This window comes from Gekko japonicus, unplaced genomic scaffold (assembly GCF_001447785.1).
Source record: "Gekko japonicus isolate JY-2015 unplaced genomic scaffold, Gekko_japonicus_V1.1 scaffold175, whole genome shotgun sequence".
NCBI lineage: Eukaryota > Metazoa > Chordata > Lepidosauria > Squamata > Gekkonidae > Gekko > Gekko japonicus.
Window position 1 is genome coordinate 207,503 of NW_015166425.1, and position 26,784 is coordinate 234,286.

Sequence of the window (26,784 nt, forward strand, 5' to 3'; positions counted from 1 at the left end):
TACCGCCGGGGAGCCGGCGCCACTGTCAGGTGGGCGGGCGGGGATGTCCCCAACATGACGTCATCACGCCGGGGATGCCCCACCCCCTCCAGGAAGGCCCCCCCCAAAGTCCCCCTCTGGGGGTGAAGATAGGACTTGGCAACCCTACACAGACCTGACCTCCAGAATACTTTGTCACAAACTGCGGAGACGGCCACTGTTACTGTTAGACTTTTTTGAAAAAATGTACCGTGAAGATATTCGGTATGGTAGTGGGGCACTGCATACTCAGGGTACCCTGAGATGGGAGCAAATAGTGAAGGAAGTACTTGATGGTCTTGTGTTCTTAGCCTCTTTCTTTCAAGCAGGTACTTCTGTCCACAGCTGGTGAACAGATGATAGACCACTGATCTGACCCATCAGTAATGTTCTTATGAGAGTCCAGGGCCTGGGGGGGGGGGGGGGGGGGAGCGATCGGAGGTTGGGGTGTCAACTCCCAGTGCTCGACAGCACACCGCTGATCCTGGCATCAACCATCAAGCGCTTGGGTGTGCCACTTCATTTCCCTCTTGAGATTTCCGGCACCTCTCTCTCTCTCTCCATCCAAACCAATCACAGTTTAATCGTGATCACCACTTCAGTGACAACCAGGGGTCATTTCGTAGAAAAAGAGGTGCAGGAGCTCATTAGCATACCTCATTTGCATATGCCACACCCCCTGACATCACCGGAAGTGTGTCAGAAGGCACCGCTCAGGCTCCACTGGACTGTTTTGGATAGCTAGCTATTGGGGGGGAGGGGGTGGAATGTGCAGAACTGTCCTCGCAGAGGAGGGAGAGCTTGTACCTGAATAAAACTTGGTTTTAAAGGTGCTACTGGATTGTTTTGGATTGCTAGCTATTGGAGGGGGGGAGGAACGTGCAAATCTGTCCTCGCAGAGGAGGGAGAGCTTGTACCTGAATAAAACTTGGTCTTAAAGGTGCCACTGGACTGTTTTGGATTGCTAGCTATTGGAGGGGGGGAGGAACGTGTAGATCTGTCCTCGCAGAGGAGGGAGAGCTTGTACTTGAATAAAACTTAGTCTTAAAGGTGCCACTGGACTGTTTTGGGCCGGGGGGCTGGGGGGGGGCTCTGCTACTTACCTGGCTGCTTCTTGCTCTGACTAAGGGCTGCTGGGAGCAGGGGGTGGGGCTTGTTGCATGTGCCCGCCCCCTGGGCTCTTTACTGCCGGAGCTGTGCTCCCTGTGCACTCCTGCAGGAAATGACCCTGGTGATAACCATCCAAACTGATCATGGAAATACTGCTGGGGTTTTTTGCGCAGAATCCTTGTGATATCCGGGCTTTTCTTTCCTTCGGGGAGTTCAGAATTGTGGTGCATGCCAGCAGTTCTGCGAGATATCATATTCATTTGGCGTGGGTAGGGAGGCTCGGAACACTCTCTGGGCAGGGGACCTTTTCAGTGCAATCCTAAATTGGTCTACTCAGAATGCTACTGAAGTGTATCCAGTGGGGCTTACTCCTAGGGAAGCGTTCTTAGGATTGCACTGTCTGGAGCTCCGATATATTCTCTCCAAAGACAGACCCCGTTTCCACAGCTGATGGGTCTCAGTGCTACAGCTTGTATCTCACTTCTAATTCCCCCCCCCTTACCTGTTTCAGGGTCAAAGCAACAAGGGGTCCTTGGACCTGAAAGGATCACAGAAGAGCAGAAGCAAGTGTTCCTTGGTGTAGCAGCCAGCCGCTCAGAAGCTGCTGTTTGCTATTCTACGGCATGTGGAGCCTCGGCACTGGGCACCAGTGTGCCAATTCCTCTCTTCCATTCCAAACGCCTCCAGGTTCTTCCCCGGACAGTGCGGGAGGCTAATTTTTGCTTAATAAAACCTCAGAGCTTGCAAGCCAGTTTAGGGCTGGCTCCCAGAGACTGGCAGCAGGTGAGGCTCAGAGGCTGGGACTCCCTCCCCCCAACATTCCCTCCTGCTTCCTCAATATGCCTACAAATGAGGGGCTCCTTCCTCAATATGCCTGCGAATGAATATTGAGGGGCTGCTTCCTCAATATGCCTGCGAATGAATATTGAGGGGATTATGCCAACTAGGATGGAGATCGGTCTTAAAAGTGGGGAAATCAGCCGGGGAGAATCAGCCACCATCGGGCCAGAATATAGTGGGCTGCAAGCGAACCCCCAGAATTTCAGGGACATCACAGGATGGTGCTCGCTGGTCCCTGAGCCAGCCTGCTTATCTGCTTCTTAGCAGGGTGCCTTCACACAACAATGCTGTTGGGAGAATCTGTTCATACTACACTGAGACTGTGTACTGTACGGTTCATAGGAAAGACTTTGACCCACTTCAAGATCCTTTTGGGGGAGAAGACCAAACTGCCTCCACCCTAGAAGGTCTCTCCAATATGCCTACGTGGGATCGTCAAACATGTACGTCAGAATCCTCAAATAATATAACCACAGATGCGTCTGTCGCTCTCCTTTTGTAATTCTTTGACAGTATTAAATATTTGCAGTTACTTCGGTGCTGAAACCTGTTGAAACTGCAACTTCGGGGTGGGTGGAACGAACCCCTCCCTGAGTTCTTGGGACAAGGAGGGAGTGCTTTGGGTGTGATGTGTAATCAGCACACTAGGCCCTGGTTGTAGCTAGAGGGCAAAGCTTATGCAAAGAGGGGATTTAATTCATACTCATCTTATTATTGCTTGGCAGTTGTTTAAAGGGTACCTTAAGGAGCTTTTAAAATAATAATAAGCTGCTTTTCTTTAGGAAGAGCATGCTCAGCTCAGTGAGAGTGTTTTTTACATCACAGGGCAGGGGGGCCATCTTTCACAAGCTCAGAGCAACTGTTGTTAGTTAGGAGCATTTTTTAGAAGAGAAGGTTGGATTTATACCCCCACCCTTTACTACCCGAAGGAGTCTCAGAGCAGTTTACAATCTCCTTTCCCTTCCCCTCCCCACAACAGACATCCTGGGAGGTAGGTGGGGCTGAGAGAGCGCCCTTTTGAGGACTGCCCGTGAGAGAACAGCTCAGAGAGAACTTGTGACTGACCCAAGGTCACACCAGCAGCTGCATGTGGAGGAGTAGGGAATCAAACCGGGTTCTCCCAGATTAGAGTCTGCGTTCCTAACCAGTACACCAAAGTGGTGTTTTTTCTATTCAGAAGGCAAGCACTCTGTTTATGCTCAAAGCCCTCATCATAAAACAAGGTGCGTTTTTGAAAAGGATGAGAGGCATTCTCCACTTTGGGCCAAGTTGGTGTAATTGTTTAAATGTTACGGCTAGGGGGTGCCCTGGATCAAATCCCCACGCTGCCATCAATCTTACCAGGTGGTCTTAGCCAAACCAGTATTCCCCAATATCACAAGGTGGTTGCAAGGATTAAAAAGGGGGCCATCTGTGCCCCTCCCCCAGGCTCCCTGGAGAAATGTAAAGGCTGCATCTTTATGAATTCTGCACATGCCTGGGTCCTTTTAGGGATGCCAGCTCTGGGTTGGGAAATGCATGGAGCCTGGGGAGGGCAGGGTCTCGGCTGGGGCGGGACCTCAGCAGGGTACAATGCCATAGAGTCCACCCTTCAAAGCAGCCATTTGCTCTGGGGGTCACCTGGAGATCAGTTGTAATAGTGGGAGGTTGGCAATCCTCTTTTAGCGGCTTCTTTTAGCAGAAGAAACGTGTGCCGTACATACCGTGTGCAGACTCACATTCTACCCCAAATGCCAGGATTTTATTTAGAAGCCCAAACACATAGTAGCCTTTCTAATAAAAATAATTCCCGAGGGAACCCCATGTTGACTAGCAAGGGTGAGAATGCGTGCGCGTGTGGAACAGACTCATGGGGCATTTCCACACACCTCCCAAGTGGGGGCAAGGCAAGCCATTTTGAGAGGGAGGGGGTAGCTTCCATAATCCTGTGAGGCTCTCATCTTAGCAACAGCCCCTGTATTTGCAGGGCAAGGAACACGCTTACCAACTCTGGGTTGGGATATTCTTGGAGATTTGGGAGGTGGAGCTTGGGGAGGAGGAGGAGGAGGAGATTGGATTTATACCCCGCCCTTTACTCCCCGAAGAAGTCTCAAAGTGGCTTCCAATCTCCTTTCCCTTCGCCTCCACACAACAGACACTCTGGGAGGTAGGTGTGGCTGACAGAGCTCTTTCAAGGACTGCTCTTGAGAGAACAGCTGAGAGAACTTGTGACTGACCCGTTTTGGATCTCTTTTTGGTACCACCTGCAGCAAACCATTCAAATGTATAGAGACAGAGCACCAAGATTTAGGGATTGCCTGTTCATTGTTGTTTATTTGTGGTGTATCAACATGCCCTGATAAAAAGAAACATTTTGACTTGGAAAGGACACCCCTATAATTTTGTAAAATGGCCTTTGAATTTGCTTACCATATGGTAAGATTATTGTTTACTATTTGCTGGGAAATGTTATGACATTAAACCCCCTCTCCCTAAGTACAGTGGTCCCAATCTGAATTGATCATTACAGGAAAGGGTTAAAAATGATGTTCAGAATAGGCAAAATAAAATTTTAAATTTGGGATTTTAGTGAAATGGACCAGATATTATGAACAACATAATCAATGTGTGTGAAGTACTTCTTCACCCAGAGTGATTAACACATGGAATTCACTGCCACCAGAAGTGGTGGCAGCTACAGGCTTCAAAAGAGAATTAGATAAGCATATGGAGCAGAGGTCCATCAGTGGCTATTAGCCACAAGGTATAGCTAGGGGCTCTGGGGCAAGTGATGCTCTGTCTTCTTGGTGCTTGGGGGGGGGTCAACAGTGGGAGGGCTTCTAATGTCCTGGCCCCACTGCTGGACCTCCTGATGGCACTGGTATTTCTGGCCACTGTGTGACACAGAGTGTTGGACTGGATGGGCCTTTGGCCTGATCCAACATTGGCGTCTCTTATGTTCTTATGACCCAAGTTCACACCAGCTGGCTGCACGTAAAGGACTCGGGAATCAAACCCGATTCTCCCAGATAGTGCTCCTAACCACCACACCACCAAGGACCTCAGTGCCATAAAGATCACTCTCCTAAGCAACCATTTCCTCCAACAGAACTGATCTCAGTAGTCGGGAGATGAGCTGTAATCCCGAGATCTCCAGGCAGCGGGCCCACCTGGAGGCCGCCCGCCTAACAGAGTTGTTCAAAACATTCCCCCCCCCCCCCGTGTAATACAAACCGGCTTGTTTCACCGATGGCGTATTTATTTATTCAAATTTATTATGCAAATATGAAAGGCGCTCCCCTCGACTGTGTTGCTAAAAAGAACCTGCCAAATGGCAGCCACGCCTCTCCCCCTCCGTCGCCACGGCAACGCGCGCCAGCGTTCGAAGCGCGCCCTTCAGGCGGAAGGAAAGAGGAAGTCCCCATTGGCCGGACCTGGGAAACGCAGGATCGTGTCGCTCTATTTTGTCGGTCTCTCTATGGTAGTAATACTTCGTGTTTGGGAAACTGGAAGGCTATAGAGATAGACTCGTAGTTATCATAGTCACTTCGGGTTCAAAACCGAGAGATTTTTTCCAATGCCTACTATAAAAAGCAAATTTTTCGCTAGCGACGCCCCGTTCAGCCAATGGAGACCCTGGGGCAGCCGTGCCTCTTAACTGCGACCTGGATGACAGGCTGCGCGACCCAGACGGTGCACCCTTTCATCGCTGCCAGGCCGGGACCGATCAGCTTTTATTGCAATCATGCTGTGACAAAATACAGGGTCGGGCTTAGGTTGCCAACTTCAGGTTGGGAAATACCTGGGGATTTGGGTGGTGGAGCCTCAGAAGGCCAAAGTTTGGGACATAACGCCATAGAGTCCAACTTCCAAAGCGGCCATTTTCTCCAGGTGACCTGATCTCTGTCTCCTGGAGATCCGTTGTAATTGCAGGAGAGCTCCAGCCACCCCCTGGAGGCTGGCAAATCTAGTTGGGCTTCGAATGCGGGAGCTGCCTGTGCTTTCAAGAAACTGCCCAGCAGCAGACATCAATTCAACAGGTGCAAGGCGCTGTGAAAGGGGAGGGCTGTACCTGGCGAACTTCAGCTTGCACGCAATCTCCCTCTGAAAGGCACTGCATGGCCGTTCTTCTCTCCGCCCCCCGCCATTTATGTTCCTCCATTTATGGAGCTGCGGTGGCTCAAGTGGTTAAGACGCTGAACTGCAGGCTGTGGAAGGTCAGTAGTTCAGCAGTTCAAGACCCGAGTGTGCCACATGACGGAGTGAGCTCCCGTCTCTAGTTCCAGCTCCTGCCAACCTAGCAGTTCGAAAGCAAGAAATTGCAAGTAGATAAATAGGTACCACTTCGGTGGGAAGGGAACAGCGTTCCGTGCGCCTCGGTGTTTAGTCATGCCGGCCACATGACTACGGAAACGTCTTCGGACAGCGCTGGCTCTTCGGCTTGGAAACGAAGATGAGCACCGCAACCCTAGAGTCGGATTCGACTGGCTTTCGAGCAAGGGAACCTTTACCTTTACTAGTTATGCAGCAGTAAAAAGGAGCCTGTTGGTTCCAAGTTCTTGTGCCGGGCTTTTCCTAATCTAACTTCGCATTGTATTTCTACGTCTTATGCCCCGCACATGGGGAAGCCACACGCTGCAATCGGGGACCGGAAGTTTTGGTTTAGGACCACGAAGGCTGTATCACTTTGGGAGAAGGCCCGGCGTGTTGTTCCTCTGCTAGCGCCTGCGCAGAATCCTTCCTCTTCCCATATCCCAGAATGCTCTCTGTCGCCCAAGATGGCGTCGCCCGTGGAGTGAGGCGGAAGCGAGTAAAAGGAGGGCCCGTTTGCAGCGACGATGGGGCCAAGATGGCGCCTTGTGGTGGCTACGCTTGTGGGGCTCATAGCTCCACCTCTTGGGTAAGGGGCGCTGTGGGGGGGAGGCGAAACTAAAAGGAGTCTTTTTGTGACGTATTCCAGGCTAAGGGGCTTATTGTGGCCCCGAATCTTGCGAAGTAGGATCTACATCAGGCGCATGAAGAGGTGCCATAGAGTAAAATACTGGGGTTAAAAGCCCATACAGTGCCAGAAGTGCCTTCCTGTGACAAAGTAAATTATTTAATTTGTTTATAACCTGCTGTTCTCCGCAGTGGGGACCTGTTTGGCGTACTGGCTTATTTTGTTCTTTCCTCCCTTCAATCCTCACAACAGCCCTGTGAGGTAGGTTAGGCTGAGTGGGTATGACTGGCCCAAGGACACCTAGAGAGCATCCATGGCAGAGTGGGGATTTGAATCTGGGTCTCCCAGATCTTTTTTGTTGTTGTCCAGTCGCACAGTCGAGTCCGACTCTTCGCAACCCCATGGACCACATCATGCCAGGCCCTCCTGTCTTCTGTCGTGCTCCGGAGTTTGCTTAATTTCATGCTCGTTGCCTCGATAACACTGGGTGCGTTCAGGTGGGCCATTTAGTCTGCTTTTGGCACGCTTCAGTAACGGATTTTATATCCACATTCACACACCCAACAAATGCGCACCATCCCCAGCCGTTGCTTTCTGGCTCAACCCCCCTTTAAAATGGAGTTTTTTGTTACCAGGTCCCCAAGTCGTGTTTTCCTGATTCTCCAGTTCTAGCCACACTTTTCTGACGTCTGATCGCTCCTGTGATGTTGAGCCACTTCCAGTTTAAACCCCCTCCCCACTCGAAAGCTGCCCGAGGCTTCCACTTTTCGCCTGCCATTTTTTTATGCTTTGGCGGTATGTGCATAGGTGGAGCTCCGCCACCGCGTTTAGAAAACCGACATATAAACGGTCACTTGTTTTAGCGTTTAGATGAGTTCGGGATCTCATGGAGGCCATTTTCGGGTTAAACATTTAAATGGGAATCTTTTGTTGGAGGGCTTGGATTGATTCACCGTGGTGGTTTTGCACATGTGCCATGATAGTTCCCCCCCTTCTACAGAGGGGCACCTATGCACATGTGCAAACTGAAGGGGGGGGGACCCGCCAACACACACTCCCGCGTGTCAGCAGTGTAGACGCTGCGGAGCGATGTGACTGCGCGGTGAGGCGGGATAAGGGAGGTAAGCATTGTTGTGCCACTTGTTGTGTGGGGGTGCAGGGTTCAAACGATGCAAAGACGACAGGACACAAACGGCTGCAGGAACTGATCTGAAACCTCTCGGCTTCCCAGCGTTTATTTATAAGCTCAGTTTCCCCCCATTTCCTCCCTCCTCCTCTCTTTCATACATTACAGCATCCTAGTCATGAACTAAGGAATGTGTGTGTGCAGGCAAGTTCTCTGTTATCACTTCCAAGGCCAAATTGACTGCGTAGGCAATCACCAGACTTCTCATGCTGTTAGCACACAAATACCTTTGGGTTCCCAATTTCCAGTCAGGAGAATAGTGAATTCTTCTGCACTGCTTTCCTACAAAGCGTGATCACGATTATCCAGATCAAATATAATCTGGTTAGAACTGGAGTAGTTTAACCCGCTCTCAGCACACCATCTGACCGCACCCACTGTCTCACCATCTCATCCTCTGCCGCCCCCGTCTTCTTTGACCTTCAATCTTTCCCAGCATCAGAGTCTTCTCCGGTGAGTGCTCCCTTCTCATTGAGTGGCCAAAGTATTTGAGCTTCATTTTCATTATCTGGCCTTCCAGGGAACAGCCAGGGTTGAGTTCTTTTAGGATTGACTGATTTGATCTCCTTGCAGTCCAAGGGACTCTCAAGAGTCTTCTCCAGCACCATAGTTCAAAAGAATCTATTCTTCGGCGCTCAGCCTTCCTTATAGTCCAACTCTCGCAGCCATACATGACTACTGGGAATACCATTGCTTTGACCATGTGGACTTTTGCTGGCAAGGTGATATCTCTACTTTTTATTATGCTGTCTAGGTTTGCCATCGCTTTCCTCCCAAGGGGCAGGCGTCTTTTAATTTCATGGCTGTGATCACCGTCTGGCCAGATCCCAGTCTGACTCTTTAACTAGTACACCATGCTGGTTTTCTAAGCACAGTAACTTGGTGACAGCATAAAATTCTACTATGGTGTGTTGACTTGCTTTATGTTATAAGACAGAAAGCCCTGGTCTTAATTGAGGCTGTACATAAATAGAAGCAGACTTGATTACCTGTGATACTTTAATTGTCATAACGTAGTGTGTGCTTTTGTGCCTACTTTGATACATGAAGTGAGGTCGGTGATGGAACTGGAAACAGTGAAACCAAGGGATGCAGCTTGTGGTGTTTCTTTACAAAGCTCAAATTTATATAAGATCAATATAGTGAGTTATTTTTATTTTATTTATGTATTTATCACTGGATTTATATCCTGCCCTCCCCGCAAGCAGGCTCTGGGCGGGTCACAACAGTTAAGATACAATGTAATGATAAAATACAATACATACAGAGTTAAAATTTCTAATACGGACAGATAACAAAAAATTCGATTTCCAGCATCCACGAATGCCTCGCGCAAGTGTAGGGCATATGATGACTAAAACAAGGACTCATTTAATGGATGCCATAGTGATCTTTAAGAAACCATCTTTCAGGTATGTTGTAGGGTTATCTTTCGGTTATGCTCCTGCAGAGTGCAGGGGGTTGGACTAGATGACCTGCAAGGTCCCTTCCAACTCTGGAGCAGTGTAGGCACATAGTAAAGGTAAAGGTTTCCCTTCCTCGAAAGCCAGTCGAACCCAACTCTAGGGTTGTAGTGCTCATCTCCGTTTCCAAGCCAAAGAGCCAGCGCTGTCCAAAGACGTTTCCGTGGTCATGTGGCCGGGATGACTAGACGCTGAGGCGCATGGAACGTTGTTACCTTCCTACCAAAGCGGTACCTATTTATCTACTTGCAATTTCTTGCTTTTGAACTGCTAGGTTGGCAGGAGCTGGGGCCACAGACGGGAGCTCACTCCATCATGCAGCACTCGGGTCTTGAACTGCTGAACTACTGACTTTCCGATCTGCAATTCAGCATCTTAACCACTTGAGCCACCGCAGCCCCTTAGGCACATAGTATATAATAATTAAATATCAACTAATTGCAGTAGGAGGTAAGTTAGTGTAATGCCTATGCATAGCACTAAGTTTTCTGGTAGATTCTAATTAGCAATTGCATGCTGGAATCTTCTGTAGAAATTTTTATTGATGTTGAAGAACTGGGACTTTCAGGTTATCCTGAGAAACAGAAATGCTGTCTCACTGGTTTCAAGTTTGGGCTGTTATTTTGTGTCGGACTTGCCCCCTTTTCTAGCACAGGCCTGCATGTTCTGTTTAATCCACAGGTGGACATGGTTGGTGTGTCCCATTGTTGAATGAGCGGCTGAGTGAGGCCCTAAAGGTACGGCTGGTGTGATTCAGGCCTCTGATGGTGTGATCTTGAGTAGATATGGAGTTGGCAGCTGATCGCTGAGTTTGGTGTAGTGGTTAAGTTTGGTGTAGTGGTTAAGTGTGTGGACTCTAATCTGGGAGAACCGGGTTTGATTCCCCACTTCTCCATTTGCAGCTGCTGGATGACCTTGGGCAAGGCATAGTTCTGTCAGAGCTGTTCTTGAAAGAGCAGTTTCTGTCAGAGCTCTCTCAGCCTCGCCTATCTCACAGGGTGTCTGTTGTGGGGAGGAGGAGGGAGAGGAGTTTGTAAGCCGCTCTGAGATTCAGAGTGAAGGGCAGGGTATAAATCCAATCTCTTCTTCTTCTTCTTCGTTAGGTGGACTGTTGCTGGTATGCTGTGATTTTAGAGTTGTGGGGAGTTGTCTGTAGGTGAGGACAGGCCTATTGCTAAAGGCTTGTGAGAAAGCAGGATCATTGCCCGGACAATATGGTGGGGTGATTTTATCTGGGAGCTGAACAAAGTAGCTTTGTTGGTCTGAAACAGCAGAACACCTGAATCTATCTGGGAGCCTGTAACTGATAACAAAAATGTTCTCTTCGGTGACCTGGCTGTAGGTTCAAATTGTTCTTGTTTTCCAGTGCTTGCCACTAGTAATGTATCGTCTCCATTCTAGTATTTTATTTGTTTATTTAATTCATTTCTCCCCAGTGGGAACGCAAAGCAGCTTACATTGTCCTCCATTTAATTATCTCAACAGTCCTGTGGGGTAGGTAAGGCTGAAATTGTATGACTGCCTCTGGGTTTCCCAGTGAGTTTCCATGGCAGACTGGGGATTCGAACGTGGTTCTCCCAGATCCTAGTCTTGCCTCTCTAACCACTAGGACTGTCTTTTGAAGATACCCTTTGAAAAGGTTGTCAGGGTTTTTTGTCTCTACCCAATAATATCTATTTAAAATAAAAAAAATATTTAAAACATTTATCAGTCACCTTTCTTGCTTGCAGAACTCAAGGTGGCTTCCGATAGAAATAAAATAGTATAAAAACACAATAAAAACAGCAATTATAAAAACCCATGGGATGTTGCAATTTAAAAACGTTAGGACTGCCGATAATAAAAACTAAATCCATCAATAGAAGTCCTACATAAAACTGTCTTCAGCAGCCTCCTGAAGTTCGACAAAGAGGGGGCCAGGCGCACCTCCCTAGCGAGGTTGTTCCAGACTAGGCCCTCTCTCATACACCCACCAAACAAGCCTCTGTAGTTGGTGAGACAGTCAGGAGGGCGTCTCCTTGTGATCTAATTCCCAGGCAGGAACATGTGGGAGAAGACAATCCTTCAGGTATCTCTGACCCAAGCCAGTAGGGCTTTAAAGGACAAAACCAACAACTTGAACTGGGCTCATAGAAGCATAGATGATCATAGAGTTGGAAGGGATCTCCAGGGCCATCTAGTCCAACCCCCTGCACAATGCAGGAAATGCACAAATACCTCCCCACCACACACACCCCCAGTGACCCCTGTTTCATGCCCAGAAGATGACAAAAAACCTCCAGGATCTCCATCCAAACTGGCCTGGAGAAAAATGGCTTCCTGATCCCAAAGTGGTGATCGGCATTTCCCTGGGCATGTAAGAAAGGGCCACAAGAACTAAGATCCTAGGGCTTGAGGATAACGGTTTTAATAATCTCTTCTCCCCCCCCCCCCATAAAAAAATAGTTTGTATATTGCTGTTCTTGGGCCGTCAGGGCTGGCTGCCATCCAGTGTTGTGGACACTGGTCGGTTCCAGTCTATCTTAATCCATAGCAAATAAAGCACTAAAGGGAAGACCAGAAAACGATGGCAATAAAACCAGCAGAAGCAGCAGGGCCGTCGTTCTGCAGTTTACCCCCCCCCCCCCGCAGCCATTTTTAGAAAGGGATGCCAGAATAGTGCAGGGGGTGGAAATCTGGGCTGGAAGTCACTAGACGAGGGTTCCGGTCCCTGCCCAGTCGCGGAATTAGTGCTGGATTGTGCCTCAGCCCTCTGCTAAACCTCTGGTACACCTGTGACACTTTAATTTCTACAGTGATTAGCCTCTACAGTTGAATCTGTGGTTCTGTTTCCCAGAAGGCTTCAGGACTCTGCTAAGTGCTGCGGCCTTCAGGGCTATTTTTGGGCAGGAACGAACAGGAACCGAATTCCGGCTGGCTCCTGAGTTGGCCACGCCCAGCAGGAGCTCATTAGCATAACAGGCCACACCCAACAACAGAAACTCATTAGAATTGGCTACATTAGCGGTGTGTGGCCTAACATGCAAAGGAGTTCCTGCTACAAAAAAAAGCCCTGGGTTTTGACAACAAAAGGTGGGTGTGGCTGGATAACCACACTTCTGGTAACATGGGGGTGTGGCCCAATATGCTAATGAGGTCCTGCTGTTGGGTGTGGCCTATTATGCTAATGAGTTCCTGCTGGGCTTTTTCTACAAAAAGAGCCCTGCTGGTACCGATAACCTGGTAACATGACTTCTGCCTCACATGACTTTTGCCTTCTGGGAATGTTTATACTTTGCAGACGTCAGGAGTCACTATCAAATTCTGAATAGAGTATCTGAAGCTAGCTTCCTGGGACTCTCTTAGTCAGCCTCAACTCTCTTGAGTCAACATAGCTCAGTCCAGCTTTCCTTGACCTCCCTGACCCCAGAGACAGGAAGAATGGGAGGAGGAGGAGGAGGAGATTGAGTTTAGACCCCGCCCTTCACTCAGAGTCTCAGAGCGGCTTACAAACTCCTTTCCCTTCCCCTCCCCACAACAGACACCCTGTGAAGTAGGTGGGGCTGAGAGAGCCCTGACAGAAACTGCTCTTTTCAAGAACAGCTCCGACAGAACTATGGCTTGCCCAAGTTCATCCAGCAGCTGCAAGTGGAGGAGTGGGGAATCAAACCTGGTTCTCCCAGATTAGAATCCGAGCACTTAAGCACTACGCCAAACTGGGTGGGCTGAGCTTTGCTGTGTATGTCACAGATGTATGTCAAACGCTAGTCACAGACGTGACTGACAGTCACATTAGCCCCTAGGGTTGGGAAAGGGTACTTTTATTTATTTATTTAATCAAATCTGTACTCCACCCTCCCAGCCTAGGCTGGCCCAGGGTGGCTTACATAAAATCAGCAAGAACATTTAGTAATGGAATAGAACATTTAAAACAGTATTAAAACACTTGTAACTCCCTAAAGTGCTAGATTTATAATAGCAAAGTTCATGATGGCTACCATCAGCTATCTCTCTTCCCATGGCCGGCTCGCAGGTCTTCTGTAGATGTCTTTGGTGGCACAGGCTGTTAATATTAATCTCTGACTTCAGTTTTGTTCCTAGTTGTTCTGGCCAGGCACCCTCAGTGATGGGTCTTGGCAGAGCAACCTAGGATATGCTTTATAGGCTGCGGTCACACGGAGCATTAGGCACGCTAGAGGGACGGAAGATAGGCGGATTTTCCAGGCGCGATCACACCACCACATCTGGGAAGTGTAGAGCTCCCGTGGCTCACCCAAGGCTTCCCGCCGAAGATGCGCGGTTAAAAACTAGTACCTCGGAGGTACTCATTTCCGGTAACCGCGGGGCAAGGGCGGGCGTCTGATCGCGTTTCTGGTGGTAGTTCCGGCGCCTGCCCATGCCCCCTTGTATAAAGGGTTTTTTCCCCCCCAACTGTCCATGGGATGCGCACAAACACCCAACAGGGCATGCGCACACTTTGGTGTCCGGAAGAAAAACACCCCTTTGCCACGCTGCGCCGCTTCTTTGCCGCGGCGCAGGATTGTGGTGTGCTCGGCACCTCCCCCCTACCACTGGACCTTCATGAGACCTCCACAGGACCTCCACGGTACGTCTGCTGGCGCAACTGCGTGTTATTTTGCCCCGGGGCAAACAGCCACGCTTCCCCCCCGCATTTTCCTGCCCGTGTGACCCAGGCCATAGAACTTCAAGCGCGCGGTTTACGTATTGGGGTTGTGTTGAGATATCCTGTTTTGAAAACTGAAATGCTACAAAAGTGTTTCCTGACTTCAGAGTGTGTACTGGAATAAACTTGAGTTTTGGTTTAGAACAACTCCCTCTCGATGCAGTTGGGAAGCCAGCTTCTCTCCCTCCCAAAACGGACACAGTGGGAATGGGAGTACATAAAAAGGTTCCTGTAGCCCTCATTTCCCCAACATATGGGGGTAAAGGAAGCGGGTGGCAAGCTTGATGGATAGCTGTTAACAGTTTAGGGCTTCAGCTCCTTTCAGCCTGGAATGTATCGCAGGGTTCAGGTTCACTAGTATTTAGGGCAGATCATCTGTACGGTAGATGGGTTTCCCCCCCCTCCTTCAGATTTCAGACCAATAGGGTTGTGCTGTAAGTATCTTGTCCCTTCAGAGGAGGGCCACCGATGGCCCAAAGAATTTTCACGCAGTCGCTCTCCTTTGAGAGCCAGTTTGGTGTGATAATTAAGAGCGGCGGACTCTAAACTGGGAGAACCGGGCTTGATTCCCTGCTCCTCCACATGCACCTGCTGGTGTGACTTTGGGCAAGCCGTAGTTCTTGAAAAAGAGCAGTTTGTGTCAGAGTTCTCTCAGCCCCACCTGCCTCCCAGGGTGTCCGTTGTGGGGAGGGGAAGGGAAAGGCGTTTGTAAGCCGCTCTGAGACTCCTTCAGGTAGTGAAGGGCGGGGTATAAATCCCAGCCCTCCTTCTTCTTTGTACGGATGGACAAACCGGCCAGAGAGCTACTCTAACTTCCTGCGAATTATCTGGCACCTTCTAACCACTCTGCTCTTTTCCTTTACAGATCGGCCGCGGTGGCTTTGGAGACTGATGGGAAAGCGACAGGTGAGTGGCGGCAGTAAGGCTGCCATCTCCCAGGAGGGGGCTTGAGAATATCCTGGAATTACAACCAGTAGCCAGACTCCAGAGATCAGTTCCCTTGGAGAAAAGAGCTTCTTTGGAGGGTGGACTCTGCGGCATTATGCCCTAGGGAGGTCTGTCCTCCCCTCAAACCCTGCCCTCCCCAGTTTGGTGTAGTGGTTAGGAGAGCGGATTGTAACCTGGGCGAACTGGGTTTGATTTCACATGCAGCTGCTGGTGTGACCTTGGGTCAGTCACTAGTTCTCTCAGAACTGTTTATTTATTTATTTAGACATTTTTACCCCGCCCTCCCCGCAAGCGGGCTCAAGGCAGCTTACAAGGGGCATGCGCCCATACATAAACCAGATAAAACAATAAAATCATGGATACTAACAACAGTAACAATAATAAAGTGGTTTTTGTAAACAAGATGGTCTTGAGTGGTTCTCGCTCAACTGTTCTCTCAAGGGCAGTCCTCAAAGGTGCTCTCTCAGCCCCACCTGCCTCACAGGGTGTCTGTTGTATGGAGGGGAAGGGAAAGGAGATTGTAAGCCACTCTGAGACTCCAAGTGAAGGGTGGAGTATAAATTCAACCTCCTCCTCTTCTTCTTCTCCCCACCCAAAAAAAAATCTCCAGAAATTTCCAAACCCAGAGTGGGCAGGTCCCAGGTTCAGTCCTTGGCATCTCCATGTAATTCACCCAGGCAGTAGAAGAAGAGTAGGTTTTTCTACCCTGGTTTTCTTTATCTTAAGGAATCTCAGAGTGACTTACAATTACCTTTCCTTCCTCTCCCCACCACAGGCACCTTGGGAGGGAGGAACAAACCCTCTCTTTGCCTTAGATGGCTGAATGTGCCAATTAGAGAGGTGGCGGTTGTTCGCTACTCCTGCTTGAAATCGGTTAGATTCTTTTTCCTTATAGCCCTCTGCCTTGGTGATACTGCTGTTCTAAAGAACCTAAGAAGAGCCCTGCTGGGTCAGACCAGTGAGGGTCCATCCAGTCCAGCATCCCGTCTCACACAGTGGCCTCAACCGGTCCCTCTGGAGGGCCAACAACAGGGCAGAGAGGCTGAGGCCTTCCCCTCATAAGGACAAGAGCCCTGCTGGGTCAGACCAGTGAGGGTCCATCCAGTCCAGCATCCCGTCTCACACAGTGGCCTCAACCGGTCCCTCTGGAGGGCCAACAACAGGGCAGAGAGGCTGAGGCCTTCCCCTCATAAGGACATCAGAAGAGCCCTGCTGAATCAGACCAGTGAGCGTCCATCCAGTTCAGCATCCCGTTTCACACAGTGGCCACAACCGGTTCCTCTGGAGGGCCAGCAACAGGGCAGAGAGGCCGAGGCCTTCCCCTCATAAGAACATCAGAAGAGCCCTGCTGGGTCAGACCAGTGAGGGTCCATCCAGTCCAGCATCCCGTTTCACACAGTGGCCACAACCGGTTCCTCTGGAGGGCCAGCAACAGGGCAGAGAGGCCGAGGCCTTCCCCTCATAAGGACATCAGAAGAGCCCTGCTGGGTCACACCAGTGAGGGTCCATCCAGTCCAGCATCCCGTTTCACACAGTGGCCACAACCGGTTCCTCTGGAGGGCCAGCAACAGGGCAGAGAGGCCGAGGCCTTCCCCTCATAAGGACATCAGAAGAGCCCTGCTGGGTCAGACCAGTGAGGGTCCATCCAGTCCAGCATCCCGTTTCACACAGTGGCCACAACCGGTTCCTCTGGAGGGCCAGCAACAGGGCAGAGAGGCCGAGGCCTTCCCCTCATAAGGACATCAGAAGAGCCCTGTTGGATCAGACCACTGAGGGTCCACCTAGTCCAGCATCCTGTCTCACACAGGGGCCTCAACCAGTTCCTCTGAAGGGCCAGCAACAGGGCAGAGAGGCCGAGGCCTTCCCCTCATAAGAACATCAGAAGAGCCCTGCTGGGTCAGACCAGTGAGGGTCCATCTAGTCCAGCATCCCGTCTCACACAGCGGCCACAACCAGTTCCTCTGGAGGGCCAAGAACAGTGCAGAGGGGCCGAGGCCTTCCCCTGATGTTGCCTCCTGGCTCTGGGATTCGGAGGCTCAGTGCCTCCGAATGTGGAGGTTCCCCTCAGCCACCATGTCTAGCAGCCATTGATACTTTGTCCTCCATGAATTTATCTAATCCCTTTTTTAAAGCTGTCTATTCCTGTGGCCATCACTACATCCTCTGGCAGCAAATTTTATCAATCTGTTATTTAAAACATTTCCTTGTGGTTCAAGGAGGCTTGCGGTAATAGTTAAAAACACTTTCAGGCTGAAACCAAAAATAAAATAGCAGACACGGGTTGTCTGCCTCTCTCCTCCCCCCCCTTAAAAGATGCCAGCCAATTCAGACTCCCTCCAGAGCCCTGGCAAAACAGGCAGGCCTTGCAGCACCTCCTGAAGATCACCAAAGAGGGGGGTCCCTCTTATCTCTCCCACAGAGCCAGAATATGGTTTGACACCCCCTGCCCTTCACTCGGAGTTTCAGAGCGGCATACTGTCCCCTTCCCTTCCTCTCCCCACAACGGACACCCTGGGAGGCTGAGAGAGCTCTTGAGAGAATTGCTCTTGAGAGAACAGCTCTGAGAGAACTTGTGACTGGCCCAAGGTCACCCAGCGGCTGCATGTGGAGGCGTGTGGAATGAAATCCAGTTCTCCCAAACCCACTCTAACCACTATACCAAAAGGCCTGAGCTCTGGATAGCCGACAGATGGCTGCATGATGACCATAGTTGCTGCACAGGGATATAGAAACACATGAAGCTGCCTTATATTGACTCAGACCCTTTGTCTATCACAGTCTTGTGTACTCAGACTGGCAGTGGCTCTCCAGGGTCTCGGGCAGGGGTCTTTCCCATCACCTACTGCCAGGTCCTTTTAACTGGAGATGCCACCAGGGATTGAACCTGGGTCCTTCTGCACGCCAAGCACAGGCTCTGCAAGTGAGCCACAGCCCCTACTCAGACTGGCAGCCAGCTCTCCAGGGTCTCAAGCAGAGGGCTTTCACATCACCTGTTGCCTGGTCCTTTTAACTTGTGATGCTACCAGGGATTGAACCTGGGACCAACGCTCCCTCTAGGCTGTGGAGTCTTGTGAGCAAAAATCCTACTCTGTGAGCTACTGGCGTTAAAGCTGTGAGCAAGCGATTCGGCTGCTGCATCAGTTAGTTTGCTCTGGGGCCATCTGTCAGCCCTCCAGAGAAACCACTCTCCACACAATATTCCTTAGTCAGGTTTATTGGCAACATTTGGACTTCTGTAAAGGTGAACACCTTTGTCAGAACTAGCGGGCAAAAGCACGGGATCGGTAACTGGGAAACAGGTCCCGCCTTCCAGACATACGTCACACACGCCCAAGCCGTTATTACAGGTCATGAAAGACTATGCGACCCAACTGGCCATGTCTAAAGTCTTATCTCTCCCAAGGCCACAAGGCCAGCTGGTGAATGGTCTCCCCCCCCCCCCAGGAATGTCAGGGAGGACTGATAAGGATAATAAGCAAAACCGGATCTGCAAAGTGGGCAAAGCAGGCAGGGTGGGTTACAAAAGCGAAAGGAAGACCCAGTTTGGTGTAGTGGTTAAGTGCGCGGACTCTAATCTGGGAGAACCGGGTTTGATTCCCCACTCCTCCGCTTGCAGCTGCTGGATGACCTTGGGCAAGCCGTAGTTCTGATAAGAGCTGTTCCTGAAAAAGAGCAGTTTCTGTCAGAGCTCTCTCAGCCCCACCCACCTCACAGGGTGTCTGTTGTGGGGAGGGGAAGGGAAAAGGAGTTTGTAAGCCACTCTGAGACACCTTTGAGTAGTGAAGGGCGGGGTATAAATCCAATCTCCTCCTCTTCTTCTTCTACCTCACAGGGTGTCTTTTGTGGGGAGGGGAAGGGGAAGGAGTTTGTAAGCCGCTCTGAGACTCCTTTGGGTAGTGAAGGGCGGGGTATAAATCCAATCTCTTCTTCTTCAAGAGCAGTTTCTGTCAGAGCTCTCTCAGCCCCACTCACCTCACAGAGTGTCTGTTGTGGGGAGGGGAAGGGGAAGGAGTTTGTAAGCCGCTCTGAGACACCTTTGGGTAGTGAAGGGTGGGGTATAAATCCAATCTCTTCTTCTTCATTAGCAACCTAGGACAGTGCAATTGATCACAACAGGGGGTCCGAACCTGACACCATCCCATCCTGAGCTAAGACAAAAATGTGTGAGCTGGAGGCTAAAAGACACCTGTGAGCTAGTTCACACTAACTCATCTTAGCGGGAAGGGAACACTGGCCGGGACCCTTCTGCACGCCAAGCAGAGGCTCGACCACTGAGCCACAGACCCTTCCCCCGGGAGAAGACCGTCAAAAGGCCGAGGCAGAGCAAGCCCCTAAATCAAGAGGTGTTTAAGAAAAATGCACGTTTGAGGGTGTCTTCAGGAAGCCGACCTCCCCTTTCGATCCCCACAGTGAACGTGTCCAAGGCCTCTCTGTGTTGGCGGACCGAGGACTTTGTGGTGACCCAGCCGTGTTCCCCGTGCTCCAGTTTCGAGGCGGTGAGTGGGGCTTTTCCAGGCTGTTCCGGTGTTGGGGGGGGGGGCTGGCCACAGCTCAGCAGCTCTGCCAAACCGACGCTTGCCTCTGCAACCCCTGCCCGTACGCGGCAGCCTCAGCTCGCTCGACCCCAGGGCTGGATTCCGCGGGGGAAGGAAAGAGAGCCCAGGGCTCCCCTGCTCAGCCTGCTTAGCCAGCGGCGCCTGGGTCCTTCCCCCTCCCTTGGCCTGCACCGCCATCAGCCATCAGCATGAGAAGGGTCGGCAAAGCCCTCCCGCTCCTTTAGCCTGCTTCTGCAGACTGGCATTCTTTGGCTTCTCTGATCTGTTTTGTCTGGGAAGGTGTGGGATGAATCCGTTGACTGATAAATAGCCAAGGCCGAGACTAAGCTGTGGAGTCTCGCGAGCAAAAATTCTCCTTTGTGAGCTAACTGGCATTAAAGTTGGGAGCGAGCGATTTGGCCGCTGCATGAATCAGTTTGCTCTGGAGCAATGCTCCCTCTAAGCTGTGGCGTCTCACGAGGAAAAATTCTACTTGGTGAGCTAACTGGCATTAAAGTTGCGAGCGAGCGATTTGGCCGCTGCATGAATCAGTTTGCTTTGGAGCAGTGCTCCCTCTAAGCTGTGGCGTCCCGCGAGCAAAAATTCTACTTTGAGAGCTAACTGGCATTAAGGCTGTGAGCGAGCGATTTGGCTGCTGCATGAATCAGTTTGCTCTGGAGCAATGCTCCCTCTAAGCTGTGGCGTCTCGTGAGCAAAAATTCTCTTTTGAGAGCTAACTGGCATTAAAGTTGGGAGCGAGCGATTTGGCTGCTGCATGAATCAGTTTGCTCTGGAGCAATGCTCCCTCTAAGCTGTGGCGTCTCGTGAGCAAAAATTCTCCTTTGAGAGAGCTAACTGGCGTTAAAGTTGTGAGCAAGCCATTTGACCGCTGCATTAAATTAGTTTGCTCTGGAGCCCTCCTTCCTGAGCCAGGGCAAAAATCTGTGAGCTGGAGGCTAAAAAACGGTGAGCTAGCTCACACTAACACAGCTTAAAGGGAACATTGATCTACGGGACCGTCTCCTCCGGTATGTTCCCGGGAGAGCTTTGAGCTCTTCGAATAACAACTTGCTGGTGATTCCTGGCCCTAGGAATGTCCTGCTGTCCTTGACCAGGGGCAGGGCCTCTTTGGTCCTGGCCCCGACCCGGTGGAACTCTCTGCCAAATGACATCAGGGGCCCTGCGGGATCTTATGCAATTCCACAGGGGCCTGTAAGGCAGGGATGTTCCGCCAGGCTTTTGGTCGAGGGCAGCGACGGTTACATCCTTCTGGCACTTCCGCCCCCCGCCTCCCCACGAGGCAGTGGCACTCCTGAAATTGTTAGCATCGTCTGTTAGGTTAATTCCTGTGTTTTTACTGTTTCTAAGTTTGCTTTATGATGGACTGTATGACTTTATTATGTGCACCCACTCCCCTATATGACTTTATTATGTTATATGCCGCCCTGAGCCATGCCTTGGTTGGGGGAGGGCGGTTTAAACTCTAATAATATATATATATTTATTTATTTATTTATTTATTTACTATATATTTATTATATTTATAAATTTTAATCAGAGGCCCTCTAGAAAGAGTAAGACTTAGCCTCCTGTTTTTCTGTGAGCCACCTGAGGGTACGCCTCCTAGTCAGAGGAAGGTGAGCCTCAACCAGTGTCTCATGCAGAGGCACAGCGGGCAGCCTCTTCTGAGGGTAGGTAGCTCTTTTGTATCTCAACAGGTGACTGAACCAATCCCACCTTGTGCAGAGCTGCTGCAGAAAAGCTCCTTTCTGTCTCCCCCCCCCCGTATGACTCCTGAACGATCAAAGCCCAGAACGCCACATCATGCAGAAGTGCGGCCTTTGGCCTCAGCTGTAATGAAAGACGAGGGGATAGATGGTGCACCCACTCCCCTATATTTATATATAAATTAACCTATGTGAGTGGTCTTTAAGACGGAAGGAAAGAGCAGAGGGCGTTCATGGGGTCCCTTCGCCCCGAGTGTTAATTGATTGTCGGTATCAACTATGCACTCTTGATTGCAGAGAAGGAACCCCGAGTGCCGCACGACCGGCTTCATTGAGCACATCAGCTGTAGCGGGAAGCAGGAAATCAAGAGGTGAGTGCCGCAGCGGTGGCTTCCGGCAGCCCTCCAGTATCCTGTCTCCAACAGGGGTCAGCAGCAGTGCTGGGGAAGGCACAGACTTGGGAGGGACAAGGGGTGATCTCCGTCAGCACTTAGTCGACCTTCCGATGCACTAAAGGCCCTATTGGAAGCCGAGGGGCCCACGGATCTCTGGGCACGGGGGGAAAGGGGCTCAGCAGCATGTAGAAGCCCTTAAGTTGTAAGTAGAGATGTGAAGGCCCGGGAAAAAAAATGGGAAATTTCGAGAAAAAAACGTTTTTTTTGTTTTTTCCCAAAAAATTGGAAAAATTGAAAAAAGAAAAAAAATTGATTATGGAACTTTATTTTAACAGGATGAATAAAATATTTTAAGACAAGGTGTTCAAATATTTTCCAAATCATTTCTAAAATATATATATTATGTATCAGATTGATCTAATTTCTGTGCACTGAGAACAAGCAAGTCCTAGGTTACAAACTGAACCCTCCAATGCAAGAACAAGATGCATTTCTTCCTTTAGGAGGTGCGATTGTCAGAAGAAAATAAAAAAGTTTCAGTTTTGTTTTTCCATATGGGTGGGTATTCTGTTTGTAATAACTGTTTGGATACACTATATTTTTAATATGCTAGTTGTAATAATTTCATGCCAAGTAAAAATGTCCATATTCATATTTTATGTTCCTAAAGTAACAGAATGACTTTCAATCTAGAAAAGACAAAAGAAATGCTAATGTAGCATTTTTTCCATTTTTCCAAAAATTTCGTTTTTTCCCGGGAAAAAAAAGGTTTTTTTCCAAGCTTCAAAATTTCCGGAAATTTTACATCTCTAGTTGTAAGCGAAGTAGTAAGAGCTGTACACGGGAAAGTGGATTTGGAGTAAGGCAGACTTAAAGAGCACTGACCCAAAAAGTAATAATGGGAGGTGGTGTGGTTAAAACTAGCTTGAAGGCAGGTAGACCAGGGATGGCTTAATGTTGGAACTGCACCCCGTGAAGCCCCTGAGTATTTGCAGGGTTAAGCTACGTGGCTAGCCAGTGTTCCCTCTAAGATGAAGTGTCTTTTTCAAAACGCAACAACCCAAACCGGACGTGGCATTCCACACAAAGCTGCATCGCAGACAGCTTACAGGGCCATGTGGGTGGTTTCAGACCTTTGTATGCATTCCGTGCACAGAGAGGGGCTTTGCCGTCCTTTGTCCCTCTCTCACCCCGGCCTTCGCCGCCTTCTGGAATGGATCCTCAGCCTACCACACGGAGGAGAGGGAGGGGCTGTGGCTCACGGGCAGAGCATCCGCTTGGCCTGCAGAAGGTCCTGGGTTCAATCCCCGGCCTCTCCAGTTAAAATGATCAGGGTAGGAGGCAGTGTTCCCTCTAAGCTGAGTTAGTGTGAGCTAGCTCACAGTTTTTTAGCCACCAGCTCACACATTTTTGTCTTGGCTGAGGAAGGGATGGCTCCAGAGCAAACTAATTGATGCAGTAGCCAAATCGCCGGCTCACAGCTTTAATGCCAGTTAGCTCACAAAGTACAATTTTTGCTCACAAGACTCCACAGCTTAGAGGGAGCATTGGAGGCTACCTCCACCGCTCTGTGTTTTAGATAGTGGTACAGCCTGATTCCAAGCACGGAAAATCCTCCTTTCCTTTCTTTGGCAGTTGCTGTTTTCCTGGAGACCAGTTTGTCCTTTTTAAAATTCTGCTGTGTTGTTGGCTATATTTCTGGTGGCAAGGAGTTCCACGGGTCAGGCACGCAGCATGCAAAATATTTTTTTTCTGCTGCGTGCAAATGCCATTTGTGAGGGTGGGGGAGTTGCGCTCCTTGCTGTAGTCCTGGGAAATGAATCCATAAACTGTCCTTTCTTACTAGGCCTGCCAAATCTCGCCAAATCGCGGCGGGGGATCTGCATGTCTTTGCAGAATCCTTGCCGCGGGGACAGTGAGACGCATTGCACCGGCGTCGCCAGGACATGACACTATGTGTCGCTCTGCCAACGGGGCTGTTTGGAGCCCCGTTGCCAGAGCAACGCGTAGCATCAGATCCTGGCGACAGCGGGTGCAACGCGTCTCGCTGTCACCGCGGCAAGGATTCTGTGAAGACCTACGATCCCCCGCCGCGACTTGGCAACCCTATTTCTTACTGTTTTCTTTCCCAATTCCCTTGTGATGCTTTATATATTATAGTACTGTGAGTTGTGCCTCCCTGGTACTTGTACTATAAATCGTACAATAACTTGTCCCACCTTAGAAAAATTGAAAGGCGTTCCTCGGTCAGGGGGTTGCTGCATTCAGGCCTGTAGCCAGGATTTTGTGGCTTGTGGGGCAAACTTTTCTGATGGGGCTGAAGTTCTCAGTGCAGAAAGAAAGGCATTTAGCCAATAGAAAGCTGTTACCAGGATGGAGCTCTAAATCGCAACCACATGAGGTGACAGCTCTCAGCTGCTGCCAGTTAAGCACTTCTGCCATCCTCAGGAACAATTCTAATAACAAGCCGGCAGGTGGGGGTGATGACTTCTATAGTCAAGAAAGCTAACACTTAGGCAGAAAAACCCCCTTAAAGAAGGCCCGTTTCTTGACACGGAGGTCACCTACTCCAACCCCCTTGCTCAGTACAGGAATTAGTCAACTGCAGCACCCCACTCTGCTTAAAGGAGCAAGTGCCTTTAAAAAACTGTTTATAAATGATTGAAAAAAGCATTTCAAGGACAAATTCTTGGGGGGTGCTGTGCCTTTAAGAAGGGGGGCAGAGCCCCCCAAAGCCCCACCGTAGCCACGGACCTGGCTGCAATGGTCGCTTGTGCAGTATACCTTTACCTATCTATTTTGATTCAGTGCAGCTGCCCTGGCTGAAATCAATGGCGTCTTCACCCCACCCCCAATTTCTTCTGACTGTTTCACAGTGGCCTTCCCCTGGCCCCCTTGGCCTCACGCCGATCCTCTCTCTTCCTTTTACAGCTGTCGCTCCGTAGAGATGGAGGCCCACGCCTTCTGGAAGTTCGAGGGGTCCATGATCGGCATAGCGGCCCTCTTCGCCCTGCTGGTGGTATATCGGCACCGGATGCTGGACCGGAAGGCCCTGGAGAAAGTCCGCAAGCAAATCGAGTCCATCTAGCCACGCTCGCATCTCTTTCACCACGGAAGGGCGGCAAAGGAGCCGTTGGGTGAACCCTCCTTTGGACTTGCAGAAGGTGAAAGGGATCCTCGTCCTCCTTGGTGGGAGCTCCCTCTGTGGCCACTTGGGGGCGCTGTTTCCCACACTCACCGTGACTCAAAAGTTTGAACTGGTACATGGAGGCAACAGATGCCCCTGGTGCCCGTACAGAGGGCTGCAGTCATTTCCATCACCACCCCTCCACACCGGGCGACCATAACCCACCATGAAGTGGGCCCGGTGCATGCTGGGCTCAGCATGTTGGCCTTTCTCCGCTGTACACCTCTCAGTATTTATTAAAACGGAACCACAGAGGGCTCTGGCGACCGTCCCTGCAATTCAGAAAGGAGAACGGGGCAAGCGACGGGTCCTCGTAACCCAGCTCGTACCCAACCATCACTCTTTCGGCACCTTGACAAATGAAAAACCACACGATCTCATGTCCCGTCCCCTGCCTCTTCTGGTGCAGCCACTTCCGCGATATGTTATTTGAGCTTCCCCTCAGTCATTAAGACGTACAAGGTGGTAAAAAAATGCTTCCAGTGGATCATGAGCAGCCAGCCTCATCAAGTCTGGTTTTAGTCAGTATTTGGGTGGGAGGGCTTTCAGGGGACCCCCACGGACAGCGCTCCCTCTGAGCTGAGTCAGTGTGAGCCGGCGTACAGCTTTTTAGCCTCCGGCTCACACATTTTTTGTCCTAGCTCAGGAAGGGACGGCTCCAGAGCAAACTCATTTACGCAGCAGCCGAATCGCTCGCTCACCACTTTAATGCCGGTAGCTCCCAAAGTAGTATTTTTGCTCACAGGACTCCACAGCTTAGAGGGAGCATTGCCCATGGACATGGCCCTGATTTCTTGCCTAGAAAAAGGTGTGCTATACCTGTCCCAATAGAGGAGAGGTGTCCCGATTGAGCTCCAGAAGTTTAAATCCTCAGTTTGGGTATCCTTCTTGAGTGTGAACACACAAACTCCTTTTATGTATGAACACAGGAGGCTTCCTTGTACTATATCAGACCTTCGGTCCATCAAGGTCAGTATTGTCTACTCAGGCAGCGGCTCTCCCAGGTCTCAGGCAAAGGGGTCTTTCCCATCACCTCCTACCATTGCTCCCTCTAAGCTGTGGAGCCTCGTGAGCAAAAATCCTACTTTGTGAGCTAGTGGCCTTAAAAGTTGTGAGCGAGCAACTTGGCTCCTGCATCAATTAGCTTGCTCTGGAGCCATCCCTTCCTGAGCCAAGACAAAAATGTGTGTGAGCCGGAGGCTAAAAGAATGTGAGCTAGCTCACACTACCTCATCTTAGAGGGAACAGTGCCTCCTACCCTGGCCATTTTAACTGGAGCAGCCGGGGATTGAACCCGGGACCTTCTGCAGGCCAAGCGGATGCTCTGCCCGTGAGCCACAGCCCCTCCCTCTCCTCCGTGTGGTAGGCTGTGGAGCCATTCCAGAAGGCGGTAGAGGCCGGGGTGAGAGAGGGACAAAGGACAGCAAAGCCCCTCTCTGTGCACAGAATGCACACAAAGGTCTGAAACCACCCACATGGCCCTGTAGCCGTCTGCGATGCAGCTTTGTGTGGAATGCCGCGTCCGGTTTGGGTTGTTGCATTTTGAAAATGACACTTCAATGCTGGGAAAAGTGCAGAAGAGGGCGATCGAGATAAGCATTACCGCGGAAGTTTAGAAAAGGGGGGGGGGGATAATGATGCAGGTTTATAAAATTACGCACAGGGCGGACGGAGTGGACAGAGATAACTTTCTCTCCCTCTCCCAAAACACTAGAACTTGGGGGCGCGTAATGATATTGATGAGCAGTAGATGCCGGACTAACAAAGGGATGTACTTCTTCGGTCAACGAATGA

At 50.3% G+C, this 26,784-nt stretch overlaps 2 protein-coding genes across 2 annotated transcripts in view; both read left to right on the forward strand.

Moving 5' to 3' along the window:
* RAB13 (RAB13, member RAS oncogene family) overlaps positions 1–2,452 on the forward strand; it is a 21,351-nt gene extending 18,899 nt beyond the window's left edge. The window contains exon 8 of the mRNA XM_015411728.1: positions 1,640–2,452. Coding sequence (XP_015267214.1) covers positions 1,640–1,711 — 72 coding nt within the window. The 3' untranslated portion in view covers positions 1,712–2,452. The remainder of the gene's footprint in view (positions 1–1,639) is intronic.
* A 4,267-nt stretch (positions 2,453–6,719) lies between these two features.
* JTB (jumping translocation breakpoint) lies at positions 6,720–25,613 on the forward strand. The gene is made up of 5 exons (XM_015411738.1): positions 6,720–6,847; positions 15,064–15,104; positions 19,557–19,642; positions 21,706–21,779; positions 24,735–25,613. The coding sequence occupies exons 1-5, from the start codon at positions 6,786–6,788 to the stop codon at positions 24,889–24,891; spliced, it is 420 nt and encodes a 139-aa protein (XP_015267224.1). The 5' UTR covers positions 6,720–6,785; the 3' UTR covers positions 24,892–25,613.
* Positions 25,614–26,784: the final 1,171 nt, after the last annotated feature.